The sequence below is a fragment of the Myxine glutinosa genome, chromosome 5 (genome assembly GCF_964187855.1).
Source record: "Myxine glutinosa chromosome 5, kmMyxGlut1.1, whole genome shotgun sequence".
Classification (NCBI taxonomy): Eukaryota; Metazoa; Chordata; class Myxini; order Myxiniformes; family Myxinidae; genus Myxine; species Myxine glutinosa.
This window is the reverse complement of record NC_136265.1, coordinates 95732454-95746736: the sequence shown is the minus strand read 5'-3', so window position 1 is coordinate 95746736 and position 14283 is coordinate 95732454. Positions and strand designations below refer to the sequence as shown.

The following is a 14283-nucleotide window of genomic DNA, read 5'->3' as shown; positions in this document are numbered from 1 at the left end:
ACTTGAAATTTAGCTCAAGTGCCTCCCATTTCTCTTGATTATCTTTGAGATGTTTCTACACCTTGATTGGAGTCCACCTGTGGTAAATTCAATTGAATGGACATGATTTGGAAAGGCACACACCTGTCTATACTAGTACCCGACTGCAAAGCCGCAATGAGCCGGCGAAGCCAAAGCCTCTTGCCACTATTTTACCCATCACTATGGCATCAGTAGGTTATGTAGTTGGTAGTAGGTAGGTGTAGTAGGTACCGTACCTAGTTCAAAATGACACCATTTGCATTCTGGATGATTAAAATTTATAAAATTTCCTTCTTGATTAATTCAGTGAATTCCGTCTCAACTTCGGATATTTCCGGCCATGAAAAACTATCCCCTACGGTCGCGAGATTTCTAAAAAACAATTCTTCGTCAATTTTAGAATATTTGACGCCGTTTTCAGCCTCCGAAACGGTAATAAGCTTTTTTGAAATATTTTTTCAAATGCTCGAATCTCATTGGTTCCGGTGTTTGGTGACAATTTTCGTTGAAGATAACCAGGGCCCGGGGAACGAGGTTGGTCTTAAAGTATTTTAATTACAAATTAGAGGTGCATAAGATTGTGAATCAAAAAAATACGGGTGAAACAAACTCCTATTGAACATTTTCGAAATTTTTTATGCATACTTCCGCATCCGCAAGATGGCGGCCTCCATGGAGCGATTTGGTGCGTCAAAGCTTGGAATTCTCAAAGGATCCAGCAAAATCTGGTTTTTCAACATAATACATACGCGTTTATTCACAACACCGGCTTCGCCGGCGATAAGGTCTCACAGCTGACAATGTATATCAGAGCAAAAACCAAGCCATGATGTCGAAAGAACTGCCTGCAGAGTTCAGAGACAGGATTGTGTCGAGGCACACATCCGGGGAAGCCTCCAAAAAAATCTCTGCTGCATTGAAGGTTCCCAAGAGCACAGTGGCCTCTATAATTCTTAAATGGAAGAAGTTTGGAACAACCAGGACTCTTCCTCGAGCTGGCCGCCCGGCCAAACTGAGCAATCGGGGGAGAAGGGCCTTGGTAAGAGAGGTGACCAAGAACCCGATGGTCACTCTGGCTGAGCTTCAGAGATCCTGTGCGGAGATGGGAGAAACTTCCAGAAGGACAACCATCACTGCAACTCTCCACCGATCTGGGCTTTATGGCAGAGTGGCCAGACGGAAGCCTCTCCTCAGTGAAAGACACCTGAAAGCCCGCTTGGAGTTTGCAAAAAAGCACCTAAAGGACTCTCAGCCTGTGAGAAACAAGATTCTGTGGTCTGATGAAACCAAGATTGAACTGTTTGGCTTGTGCCAACAATCACTGGTACAATTTCAGCTTTCTTCAATTTCCAAATTGTCTTGACCTCATTTTTCAGATCCTGGTATTTGATCATTTTCCTGGTTTCTGCAGCATTTAATCCAAAGCCATTGGAAACTGAATGTTCAATCAACAAAACGGACTTTACCTCTTTGTGTTTCAGCACTACATCTGGATCGCCATCGTGAAGTCTCATGTGCCTTTTAAGGGAGGATGACAGATTTAAATATTTCCCACAAATTGTGCATTTGAATGGGCGTTCTCCATTGTGAATTCTCATGTGTGATGTAACGTAGGATAACCGATTGAAAGATTTTCCACAAGTTGTACATGCATATGGGCGTTCTTCATTGTGAATTATCATGTGTCTTTTAAGGGAGGATGACTGACTAAAATTTTTTCCACAACTTGTGCATTTATATGGGCGTTCTCCATTGTGAATTCTCATATGCCTTTTAAGGGAGGGTAACTGTTTAAAAGATTTTCTGCAAGTTGTACATGCGTATGGGCGTTCTTCATTGTGAATTCTCATGTGATTTTTAAGGGTGGATGAACAATTAAAAGATTTTCTACAAGTTGTACATGTGTGTGGACATTCTCCATTGTGAATCATCATGTGTGTTTTATGGGAGGATGAATGATTAAAAGATTTCCCGCAAATTGTGCATTTGAATGGTCGTTCTTCATTGTGAATCATCATGTGATTTTTCAGGGTGGATGAACAATTAAAAGATTTCCTGCAAATTGTGCATTTGAATGGGCGTTCTTCATTGTGAATTGTCATGTGCATTTTAAGGTGGGTTGACTGCTCAAAGGATTTTCCACAATTTGTACATTTGAATGGGCGTTCTCCGTTGTGATTTCTCATGTGCCTTTTAAGGACGTTTGAATAACTGAAGGATTTTCCACAACTTGTGCATTTGTATTGAGGTTCACCCTTCTTTCTTTTGAGAGTCTTGTGAAAATTATTCTGTGCAAACATTTCTTCATTCGGTTTGTCTTGTTTGTAAAAAGTCCTCTGGTTAGTTTCACTCGGCGAGTCCTGCGGGCATGTGTCCGTGCGGTTCAAGAACGTTGGTGCAGTCTCCATTGTAGATTCCGTGGATTCACCTGTAAATACAACATCACATGACCTGTAAAAAGAAATCAGATTCACATGACCTGACAGACGTACCCAAACATGTACATATTGTTATGAATTGTGGAGTAGGGGCATGTATAGATTTAGGTAGATCTGAATAGGTATCATGCTTCGGCTGTCGTGATAGGAAATCTTGATGTAATAAGTTCTGTAGCCCGGATGTCGGATAAGTTGGATACAGTCACGTGAAAAAGTAAGTACACCCCATGTAAAGTTTTGACGTTTTCGACATATTTCAACATACAGCTATTTGATCTTCATTTCAACAATATTGACAGACAAAGATGATATAATATAACAAAAATCATGAAACATTTACATTTTGTAGTCCATTGTATAATTTAAATAAACATAAATGCAAATTTTGCATGTGGAAAAAGTAAGTACACCCTTGGCTCTAATAGGTGGTATTGCCCCCTTTGGCAGAAACAACCTCAAGTAGGCGTTTCTTATAACTGTCTACCAGTCTCTGACCTCGACTGGGAGAAATCTTTGCCCACTCCTCCATGCAGAATTCTTTCAGCTGTGTGATGTTTGAGGGGTTTCTTGCATGCACAGCTCGTTTCAAATCCCCCCACAACATCTCGATGGGATTTAGATCCGGGCTTTGACTTGGCCATCCCAGAACCCTCCATTTATTTCTTTTCAGCCATTCCTTGGTGGATTTACTGGTATGTTTAGGGTCATTGTCATGTTGCAAGGTCCACCTTCGGTTGAGCTTCAACTCTCCGACAGATGGCCTCACATTATCCTCAAGCACATTATCTGGTACAATGAAGAATTCATCGTGGATTCTATGATGGTGAGCTGCGCAGGCCCTGATGCAGCAAAGCTGCCCCAAACCATAATATTTCCACCACAATGCTTTACAGTTGGTATCAGGTTCTTGTGGTCAAATGCTGTCTTTGGTTTTTGCCAAACATGTCTTCTGGTACTGTGGCCAAATAGCTCTACCGTTGACTTATCTGTCCAGAGCACATTGTTTCAGAAGTGCTGGTCTTTGTCTAGGTGTTCATTGGCAAACTTTAGTCTTGCCCTGATGTTCTTTCTGGACAGCAAAGGTTTCCTCCTGGCACACCTCCCATGTAGATCAAATTTGTGCAGCCTCTTTCTAATGGTAGACCTGTGCACTTTGACATCAACAGTGGCAACAGCTACCTGTAGGTCTGTGATGACATTCTGAGGTTCTTAGAGACTTCTTTCAGCATCTTGCGGTCTGCTCTCGGGCTGAACTTGCTGGGGCGGCCTGGCCTGAACAAGTTGGCAGTTGTTTGGAATCTTCTCCACTTGTAGATGATCTTCCGGCCAGTCGAATGATTGATTTCAAATTGTTTGGAGATCTTTTTAAATCCCTTCCCAGACTCGTAGGCATCTATAACCTTCTTTCTGAAGGCCTCGGAGAGCTCTTTTGATCTCGGCATGGTGACGCCTGTTACGGCCTGAAGCACACCAGATCAAGCCTTCAATCACAGTCTTTATTTATTTATTATCACACGAAAATCTCTTCCTACACATAAAACAAAGAAGGGAGAAGAGAGGGAAAAACCCGAATATGCCAGTCAAGAGTAGGCAGGTCCAAGAGTAGGCCAGTCCAAGAGTAGGCCGGTCCAAGAGTAGGCCAGTCCAAGAGTAGGCCGGGCAGTAGGCCCCAGGGCAGGCCCCGTAGTAGACCCCAAGGCAGGCCCAGTGGTAGGCCCCAGTGCAGGCCCAGCACAAGAGGGTAGGAGTAGGCAAGTTCACGAGTAGGCCCCAAGGCAAGCCAAGCAGTAGGCCCCAGTGCCGGCCCAGCAGTAGGCCCCAGTGCAGGCCCAGCACAAGAGGGTAGGAGGAGGCAAGTCCATGAGTAAGCCCCAAGGCAGGCCCAACAGTAGGCCCCAGGGCAGGCCCAGTCGTAGGCCCCACCGCAGGCCCAGTAGTAGGCCCAACAGTAGGCCCCAAGGCAGGCCCCACAGTAAGCCCCAGGGCAGGCCCGGTGGAAGGCCCCAGTGCAGGCCTAGCACGAGAGAGTAGCAGTAGGGAAGTCCACGAGTAGGCCCCAAGGCAGGCAGCAAGAGTTCGATCAACGTCACCCTTCAGGTAGAGAGATTGCAGCTGGACACTCCACATCCCCCGAAAAAGCACTCTGCCATAATCCTTCCTCCAAAATGCCCACTCACTCCTCTGAATCACCTTCCTGGCCACCCCTGCTCCACAGCCAATCATAGGCTTTATACCCATGGACCAAACCACTTGGTTCTAACTCACAGGGGGGGGGGGGGGGGGCGGGGAAGAAGAGAAAGATCTCAAACCATAACACCTCCCCCCCTTAAAGAAGAAAACTTTACCCCAAGAAAAGTTTTATTTTACAGAGGCAGGATAAACAGTGCATGCATAAACCTAACCCAGCATAAACAGTGCAATCAATACAAACAGCCATCTCTCCTTTGTGACATTTACAGGCATCATACCGAACATGCAGGGGCATGAAAAAAAAAAATTAAGCTCGAGATAGAGCATCTGCAATGACATTATCTCGACCCGAAATATGTACAATTTTCAAGGGGTACGGTTGTACTAAAAGCCCCCATCAGTTCCCTATCAGGTGCTTGGAGAGCAACACTGGACCCTCTCCATGCCTTCCTCTAGGTGACGCGCATAGCCCTCCCTCGGCGGGATATTAGTTGTGTCTGGCACGGGACCGCATAGCAAGTCGGCGGGAGCCCGCAACCCCCGCCCATACATAAGCAACGCCAGACTGCATGCGGTGGCTCCGTGCTGGCTGGTTTATTAATGGCTGGCCATTAATAAATACGGGAGATGTTCGTCCCAGTCGTCCTGACGGGTGGTGGTGAACAATGCCAGTTGTTGGATCAATGTTCGATTGAACCGTTCCACCATCCCATCAGATTGTGGCCGCAAGGGCGTTGTCCGTGTCTTTCTAATTGACAGGAGTCTGCACAATTGGCTTTCAAAATTTCGACCCTGGTCGGTGTGCAGCTCCTGTGGAATCCCATGCCGACATACACATCCTTCCACGAAGGCCTGTGCTACCACCCCGGCTTCTTGGTTGGGGAGGGCATAGGCCTCCGGCCACTTGGTAAAATAGTCCATTACAACGATGTACTTTTTAGCTTGGCGGGTGCGGGGTAGTGGTCCTAGAATATCCATAGCCACCCGCTCAAGGGGGGCCCCCACCTGGTGTAATTGAAGGGGGGCCCTCATCCTCCATGCTGGTCCCTTTTTAGCAGTACAGGCATTGCATCTCCGACACCAGTCCTGTATGTCGCGCCCCATATTTACCCAATAGAACCTCCGGCGGACCCGAGATGTTGTCTTTGTCCTGCCCAAATGGCCGCCGGAGCGGGTACCATGCACCTGCTGTAATATTGTGTTCTTAAATTTATCAGGGACTATCACCAGCCAGGAAGTTCTCTCAGAGGGAACCTCCACCCACAGTCCCGATTGTGATGGGAGTCCGCTCTCACATTGTGGTGGGTGTCCGCTCTCACAATGTGGTGGGTGCCCGCTCTCACAAATTTCTCACTTTCCCAATTGTGATGTGAGTCCACTCTCACATTGTGGTGGGTGTCCGCTCTCACAATGTGGTGGGTGTCCGACACAAATTTCTCACTTTCCCGATTGTGATGGGAGTCCGCTCTCACGTTGTGATGGGAGTCCGCTCTCACGTTGTGGTGGGTGTCCGCTGTCACGTTGTGGTGGGTGTCCGCTCTCACAATGTGGTGGGTGTCTGCTCTCACAAATTTCTCACTTTCCCGATTGTGATGGGAGTCCGCTCTCACATTGTGGTGGGTGTCTGCTCTCACAATGTGGTGGGTGTCCGCTCTCACAAATGGGATTGGCCAATTCCGACTATTCACTAAAGACTCCCTCCGGGGCCGGCTCGGCTGGACGTTCTCGTCCCTCACTGGCGCGACTTCGTTAACTGGGGTGCAGCCGGCTATCTTCGTGCCCCTTACGATAGTGCGTGGTTCTGCACTAATATTAATTACTCGGACGGCCACCACCGGCCTGTCCGTTTTCACGAGGGTGCGGCCCACGATTAAACCCGGGATGGACTGCGCTGCCACCGGTCCGACTAGGCCGCAGGACTCCTGCCATGTTGGGCGAGCTAACCATCGGGCCGGCACTATGGCCTCGGCCCTTGGAGGGATGGTCACGGCCTCAGAAGCCTCCAGCTCCGTCCTCTCGGCCGTGCTCACCCCCTCCAATGGTAGCTCTTCTATTCCCACTTGCAGGGTCCCCCGGCACAAATCGATTTTTAAAACCGCTGGCAGTCTTCAAATCCAACCCTATTAAGCATGGGCCGCACACCTCCGCCACCCAAACTTCTATCTCCCTCTTTACCGACCCTAACTTGAGGGTTACAAAACCACGCCCTATGATCGGGGCCGTTACCCCGGCAGCCAGCTGCAAACTATGATTGTCCAGACGCTGGATTTTATCCCAGCCGTATGCACTCGAATTAAGGATCACAAGGCTGATGATCATGGCGCTAGCTCCTGTGTCCACTATGGCGTCTACCCCCACGCCGGCAATTTTGCACCGAATTGTCAAACTACCAGTACCAATTTGGCCACAATGAATGACCTGTCGAGTCAATGAGGGAGCTACACCATCCCCTACTACCGAACACGGCCCTGTATGCTCGGCACCTTCTAGTTTCCCGGGCCCTGGCGGGGGGGTGTCTGGGGTCGGCTAATCCGACCCGTACGAGGCAGAGTTGATGGTTTCGGCTGCCTGAGTCCGTCCCGGCGCGGAGCTCGACACTCTCACGCCCGGTGACCCAGCCGACTACAATTGTAGCACCTCACCTGGTAAGGTGCTTGCCTCCGAAATTCCAAATTGCCCCCCCTGAAGGTCCTAATTGGGGCACTTGCCCATGGTCTACCGGGGCCACCTCTGGAGCCACCTGCCATGGTCCGGGTGCCGCCAGGCGCTGGGCCACCAGCCTTCGGACCATGCTCTCCAGGTCAGGGCCCCTTTCGGGGGGCCGCCACGGGCCCGACCTGGCGCACCGTCATTGCGTGGTGCTCGCTTCCCCGGGCCAGGGGCCTTGCTGCTTCCCAACGGGCCGCAGCGTCGGCCACCTGGCTCAAAGTCCGCGGGCGCCACATGGCGAGTTGTTGCCGAAGCTCGGGGTCCGGGAAGGCCTGGATAAAATGATCCAGCGCCAGGCTTTCCTGGGAGGCCGCCGCCATGTCCGCGTGTGCGATCCCTACTGCGCGGCGAATGTCATGGGCAAGCTCCCCGATTGTCTCCTGGGGCTTTCTCTTTCACACCGCGAGCTGAGCTTCAACAAGCTTGCTCTGCTGTTCAATGCCGAATCTATTAATTAAGGCCGCGATGAGGGCTGGCAGGGTGAGAGCATCCGGTGGTAAAGCTGTCAGCACCTCCGCCGCCACGCCGCGCAATGCCCCCACAAGGTGAACTTCACCTTCATCCAAATTCCAACCATTCCCCCGACACACATGGTCGAATTGCGCCACGTACGCCCTAAGATCACTCTTGCCGTCATACGACGCGAGTGGAACCTTATGCCTGCCCGAAGGCCAGACCCCGTGCGTCGCTCCTTGCGGAGTTAGCGTGGGGCTGAACCATTCGGGCCCCCACAGTAAACTATTCCCGGGAGGCTCGCGTGCGTCCCCCGTCCCTCTAAAGACTACCACTGTCGGTGTCGATGCTTGGGTCACCTCGTCGCAACCTGCAACCCACTCCATACTCGCACACCCCGGCTCACCAACAACTCTCACACTCCCCATGGTAGGACATCCCTGCACACACTCCCTCTCCACACACTCCGGACCAGTCGCACACCTTACCATTGGCCTCTCACGAACGCCTGGGTCTATACCAACCCCCCAAGCTCGCTGAACCTCCCCTCACACCACATGCATTTCCGATCATATCGCCACTCACCTCGGCGTTTCTTCCTCTTTGCTCCTCCTCCGCCACCTGCAAACTCACGATGTGAGCACAGACCTTGTACCAATTCCATCACCTCCTCCTTTATTTCCTTCTTAGTCTCCCTTCGTCTCTTTTTAATTTCACTCACCCCTTCTTCTACTTCCTCTAACTTTTGTTTCATCTCTTCTATCTCCCGGTGCGCCCCCACAATTACGTCTTCTAAGGCCACCTTAGTCGTCTCTATATGCTTCCTAACTTCTCGTTCTCTCGCCCCCAACGTCTCTCCCACCTCGTCCAACCTCTTTGTCAGCCCCTCGTGTACCATCTGACATTCCTTTTTCGTTGCCATAAGCTCCTTTTTTATTTCTTTCTGTGCTGATTTCAGCCCCCCTATCACGGCTGTGTTCTTACCTACTTGCTCCCCGAACTCCTTTTGTCCCACTGTCAGCTGCTCTACTCCTCACGTCAAATCCTCTATACCCACCTGTAACCTAGCCGTACTCTTTCTCACCTCTTTCTCTACGTGCTCCTCACACTGCTTTACCTCGTCGCGTACCCCTCCGACCTCTTCGCTCACCCCGCACCTTATATCCTCCCCGATCTCTCCCATTTCCTTCTTAGATGCCGCCCTCATTTGCTCCAATTCGTTCTTTTGGGCGTCCAATTTGCTTTCCAGCCCGTTTTTGACCTCCTCTATCCGATTCCCCATTTGTTTGATTTCCCGGGTGGATTGATCCCCCATTTCCCTAAATTTGCCCCCCCATCTTGTCTTCTAACCCCGTTAACCCGTTCTTCACTCCCTCCATTTGGTTCTCCTGGGCAGCCATTCTGTTTTCCAACCCCATTAACCCATCCTTCATTTCCTTCATTTGGCCACCCACGTCCTCCAATTGACCCCCTAATTTGTTCTCTTATCCCCCCAATTTATTTTCTACCCACCCCAATTTTGCTGTCTAATCCCCCAATTTTGCTTCCCATATCATTTCTCAATCCACCAATTTGGTTTCCCAATTCATTTCTCATTCTATTTTCCATTCCCTCAATTTGGTTACCCAACCCCATTTGCATGGCTGCCTGCAGCTGCGCAATGAGGGCCTGCATGTCCATCCCTCCCACTTGCGCGGCCCTCGCCGCCATTTTGTGCGCCTGCAACCCCCACTACCGCACCCTCTTCATTTTCCTCCTCCATCTCTCCCAATTGTTCTTCCCTGGGGTCCCGGGTTGCCTCTAACTCCTCTTCTATTTCCCCCACCGGCATCCGATCGCCTTGGTTATCCATGGCACGATTTAATTTGGATGTTAATAAAAATTTCAGCCGCTCGAAATTTTGACCAAATTTTTCCAGATATAAAAAATTTGGTTTGGGTCCAAATCCCACTCCCAGACACCAATTGTTGCGGCCAATAGCACAATTGGTGTCCAAAATTTTGTCGAACAAATTTAGTCCCAGGTTCCAAATCCCAACTCCTGACTACCAATTGTTGCGGATCTCGGACGTCGGCTCTCCCCTTATCAAGGGGGAGTTAATGCCCTTGTCTTTTTATCTGGCCGACCCGAGTCCTGGGGGTTATAACATTCCTTCCGGTCGGTGGTAAATAGGGTTGTTGGTCGAGTCTTAGTCCAATTACCTAAGTACTACCACCGGCCGTAAAGCAAGGAGATAACTCCCGCTCGAACCACGGATATGATGGTAAATGCCGAGCGGATAGCAATCCGCGATCCAAGCTATTAACAATGACTAAACCCGATTATAAGCGATTTCGAATCGTGCCACGTTTACCCAATGAGAGAAAAGACGGGTGCGATCGGATGAGAGGAAACCAAGAAAGAACAAGGCAGTTTATTACAAATTTACAAGAAGAAGAGGAAACGAAAGAATGTACAGGATAGGAAGAGGAAGAAGCAGCACACAGGGCAGTCTTAACTTAATACCCAGGACAAACATACACACTCACACGGGGATTGTAGCTGGATTGAAGATGGTCACCGGCTCGTCCAGGCGCCAGTCGGCTCCAGTCCAGGCTCCGGTCAATCGGCGAAACCCGGCAGGCAGCTCCGCGTATAGTTGAACGCGACCGGACCTTATATAATGAGGGGAAGCTGGTGTCCTGCGTATGCAATATGTGCACACTTGTGCCAAACGCCCTCTCTCTCCCCAATGTCCTCTTTAACAAGCGCGCCCTTCTTCTTCTCAGTCCTTCTCCAAGCCACCCTTCCAACACGTCCTCTTAAAGTCGAAGGTCATGGAGTCGTCGAATGAACGAAGCCGTCGCCGAGGTACATAGAGAGTGAGTAAATCGGAGAGATAGTGAGGTCCCACTCCACACAATGATTTATAACATAGTGTGCAAATTTTGTATTGCACACGAGCAGAGACAGGCAGCCAGTGTAAAGATTCAAGGAGCGGAGTAACATGGTCAGACTTCTTCGCATTACAGACAAGACGAGCGGCAGAGTTTTGAACCTTTTGGAACTTATCCAAGAGAAACTGAGGGCAGCCAGCACACAAAGAATTACAATAGTCTCACCTTGTTTGGCCATGGGCACAGACCAGAGTTAGAGCAGCTTGAGGAGTAAGAAAGTGGCGAATGGATGCGATCTTTCGCAGCTGAAAGTATGCTGATTTGCAAGTTTGAAGTACTTGCTTGGAAAATGTCATGTTACAGTCGAAAACCACACCAAGGTTCTTGGCCGACGAAACAAAGTTTACATCGGTTTCACCAACATGAATAGTGGTAGGAAGTGAACATTGTAGAGGACATCTGTGCGATCTTACAATCATAGACACCATCAATCTTACAATCATTTTAGCATCGTTCAGCTGACGTTTGTTTTGGGTCATCCACACCTACACGTCGACAATACAGCCTTCTAACACTTCAACAGTGGGCACGATTTGTTGAATCATGCTTCCTTTGCACAGCTGATTGTCGTCCGCAAAGGCGTGGTGATCAAATGAATGTCTGGCAACAAGATCAAATAGAGGCTGAGTATACAGAAGAAAGAGGATAGGTCCCAGGACTGAGCCCTGGGGAATGCCAAAGGAAAGCGGAGAAGGGGCTGATTTCTGGCCATTGACAACAACTGTTTGCACTCTATCAGTAAGATAGGACATCAGCCAAGAAAGGGGAGTACCAGTTATATCAAATGTGTGTTCAAGACGATGAATTAAGACACTATGGTCAATTGTGTCAAAGGCGCAGACAAGTCTAGAAGAGCAAGAACGGAAACCTTACCACAGTCAAGAGAGGTCAGAAGATCATTGGTTATTCATAAGAGAGCGGTCTTGGTGCTATGGCCTGGTCTACATGCCGACTGGCGAGAATTGAAAAGATTATTTGAAACTGGATTGTCATTCATCTGTGATAGCACAATTCTTTCTGTGATCTTTGACAGGAAAGACAGGTTGGAGATAGGACGGTAATTTTTCATGTCGTTAAGGTCAAGGGTGGGCTTTTTAAGAAGTGGTTTAACAAGAGCTTGCTTAAAGAGAGGCGGAAATGAACCAGTGGTTCGAGAATCATTGATAACTGCAGTAATAAATGGGAGGAGGGTGTTGTTACATATTTATGTGAATGTATGTGGATTACCATTCAGGTCTTTGCTTATCCGTGTGTAGTATATTAAGGGTTGTTGTGATTGGAGGGTCAGGAGCCCTTCTGAACAAGTGGCCGGAAACGGAAGTGACCGGAAACGAAAAAAAAAAAAGACACGAGGAAGAAAAGGGACGAGTAGTATTCTTCCTCGCCCCGCTCCGACAAAAGGTGGGATCGACCTTGCGCTGTGTGGAAAAGCGGCGTTCCGAAGCCTGTCTGGCGAGAGGAATTACCGGGACGTGTACCTGCCCGGTGGAGACGTCAAGTTGACGTGGGGCCGTGCATCGACCCCGCGTCTGGCATCGTTCGCGGCACCGTCTAAACAGACGCGTGCGGGTCGCACGTTGGGGCCTAACGCGCCTTGCAAGCGGCGTGGGGTTTGGCTTGCCCTACCGTACCCGCTTCGCGTGGCCACGAGGGGCTGCAGCCACGGTGCCTGGTACGATACCTGCCCGGTGGAGAAACGTCCACCCGGGGTTCGTTCAACCGCCCGAGTGCGGCGACGCCGACCAGTATCTTGGTCAGGAGGGGCCCAGAGACATTGTGAGGAGCAGAGACCGAAAGGGGGTTGTGAGTACTCACCGGGACACACATATAGAAGATGGCCATCTTACTCATAGGGAAGTGCTTGTGAATTGGGAATTGTTGATGGTTGTGTATTGTTGATTGCTCGGGGAAAATCTCCGTGGTTGTGTCATTGAAATTGTATGGTATCATTACCATTGGAAATATATCCTTGAACATCAGTTGTCTCCTGGGTGAAATTCATATGGATTGCGTGGCGAAAGCGCATATATAATACAGCTTGCTGGCGGAGTTCCTCTCACGGTCCGGGGGTCACCGAGACCAGGTATTCACCGAGGGGACCACGTAACAGTGTCCAAACACTCAGTAAACAAATCGGTGGGAAGGGGGTCGAGATCACATGTTTTTGTGTTTGACTTAAGGATTGTACATTTGACAACTTCCTCAGTAACAGGAGTAAATGAACTGAGAGGTCGTCCATGAAAGCAGTGTTCAGCATCATCCAGGGAAAGGAGTGACTGCTTGTCAAGATTGTTTCTTATTGACTGAATTTTATTGTGAAAGAAATGCAGGAAGCGTTGGAGTAGTTTGTTTTGAGGAAATACAGTGGGAAGAACGGATTTATTGTTGGTGGCAAGCAGGCGGTTGGTAATGCTGAACAGTTGCTTGCAGGAGGAGCTCCCAGTAATCCGATCAGAAATATATGACGTTTTTGCTTTCAGAATGATTTTTATGACGAGTCTTTTAGCTATGTTATACAACTGTTTATGGACTGTGAGGCCAGTTTTCAGCCACTGCCTCTCGGCACGTCATCGTTCCTTTTTGGCAGCCCTGACTTTGTCGCTGACTGCGCTGAACCACGGAGTACTCCTGCATCTGGAAACGGCACGCCGTGTCACTGGAGCATGACAGTCCAACGCTGTGCGGAGGCAGGAGTCGAGGTCTTCTGCAGTGACGAAGGAACGGCCAGAGAGACGGTGTGAAGGTCCTCTTTAAAGGCGGAACGGTCGATGGCACGGATGTTGCGGGCGGTGATGAAAGTGGGCTGAAGACGAGGAACAGCAATACTCAGGCGGCTGTTGACACAGAATTGGTCCGAGGCGATAGCACAGGTCACTGACGTGGACTGCACCAACTGATCATCGCATCTGTGCACTAACCAATCTAGGATGTGTCCTTTAACGTGTGTAGGTTGGGAGACAGACTGAGACAGACTAAAAGTAGAAAGGAGGTCAATTTTTTTTTTTTTTTTTTTTTTTTTTTTTGTATACAAGATCGAGGCTCGTGAAAGAGCGAACATTAATTACACAGAAAGACAAACCGACACATAAAACATATAACATAGGGAGCGGTAGACAAGATGGGGAGAGAGGGGGAAGGACACAAACACAACATTTGAGAGCAGGGACCGAGAGACATGGAGACATCGAGAGATCTGAGAGAGGGCGAGGGCTTTGGGGGGGGGGGGGGGGAAGGGGGCAGTGGGAGAGGTATAAAACATATGGACACTGCCAGGACTTCCAGGAAAGAAGTTGGAATTTCAAACAAGGTGGATCTGGGGTGAATTAGCGGGGGTAGAAAAGATCAAGGTTTTGGATGGGGGAAGATAAGAGATGGTGGTGAACAGCTGTTTTAAAGACCTGGAGGGAGGAGTGGGATTGAAGGGAGTGAGGGAGTTTGTTCCAGAGGCGGGAGAAAAGAGGAATGAAAGAGTGAAGGTGAGCGGAGAGCCGAGATTTCGGCAGTTTAACCATCAGAGGGTTGCTGGCAGATCTTGT

General features: G+C 49.4%; 1 protein-coding gene and 1 long non-coding RNA gene across 2 annotated transcripts in view; one reads left to right on the top strand and one right to left on the bottom strand.

Annotated features, from left to right (window-relative positions):
- The window catches only part of LOC144891992 (uncharacterized), a 707648-nt gene that overhangs the window by 604930 nt on the left and 88435 nt on the right, over positions 1–14283 (top strand). The gene's annotated exons all lie outside the window — the stretch shown is intronic.
- The window catches only part of LOC144891975 (uncharacterized), a 40436-nt gene that overhangs the window by 13208 nt on the left and 12945 nt on the right, over positions 1–14283 (bottom strand). The window contains exon 2 of the mRNA XM_078777096.1: positions 1488–2449. Coding sequence (XP_078633222.1) covers positions 1488–2449 — 962 coding nt within the window. The remainder of the gene's footprint in view (positions 1–1487; positions 2450–14283) is intronic.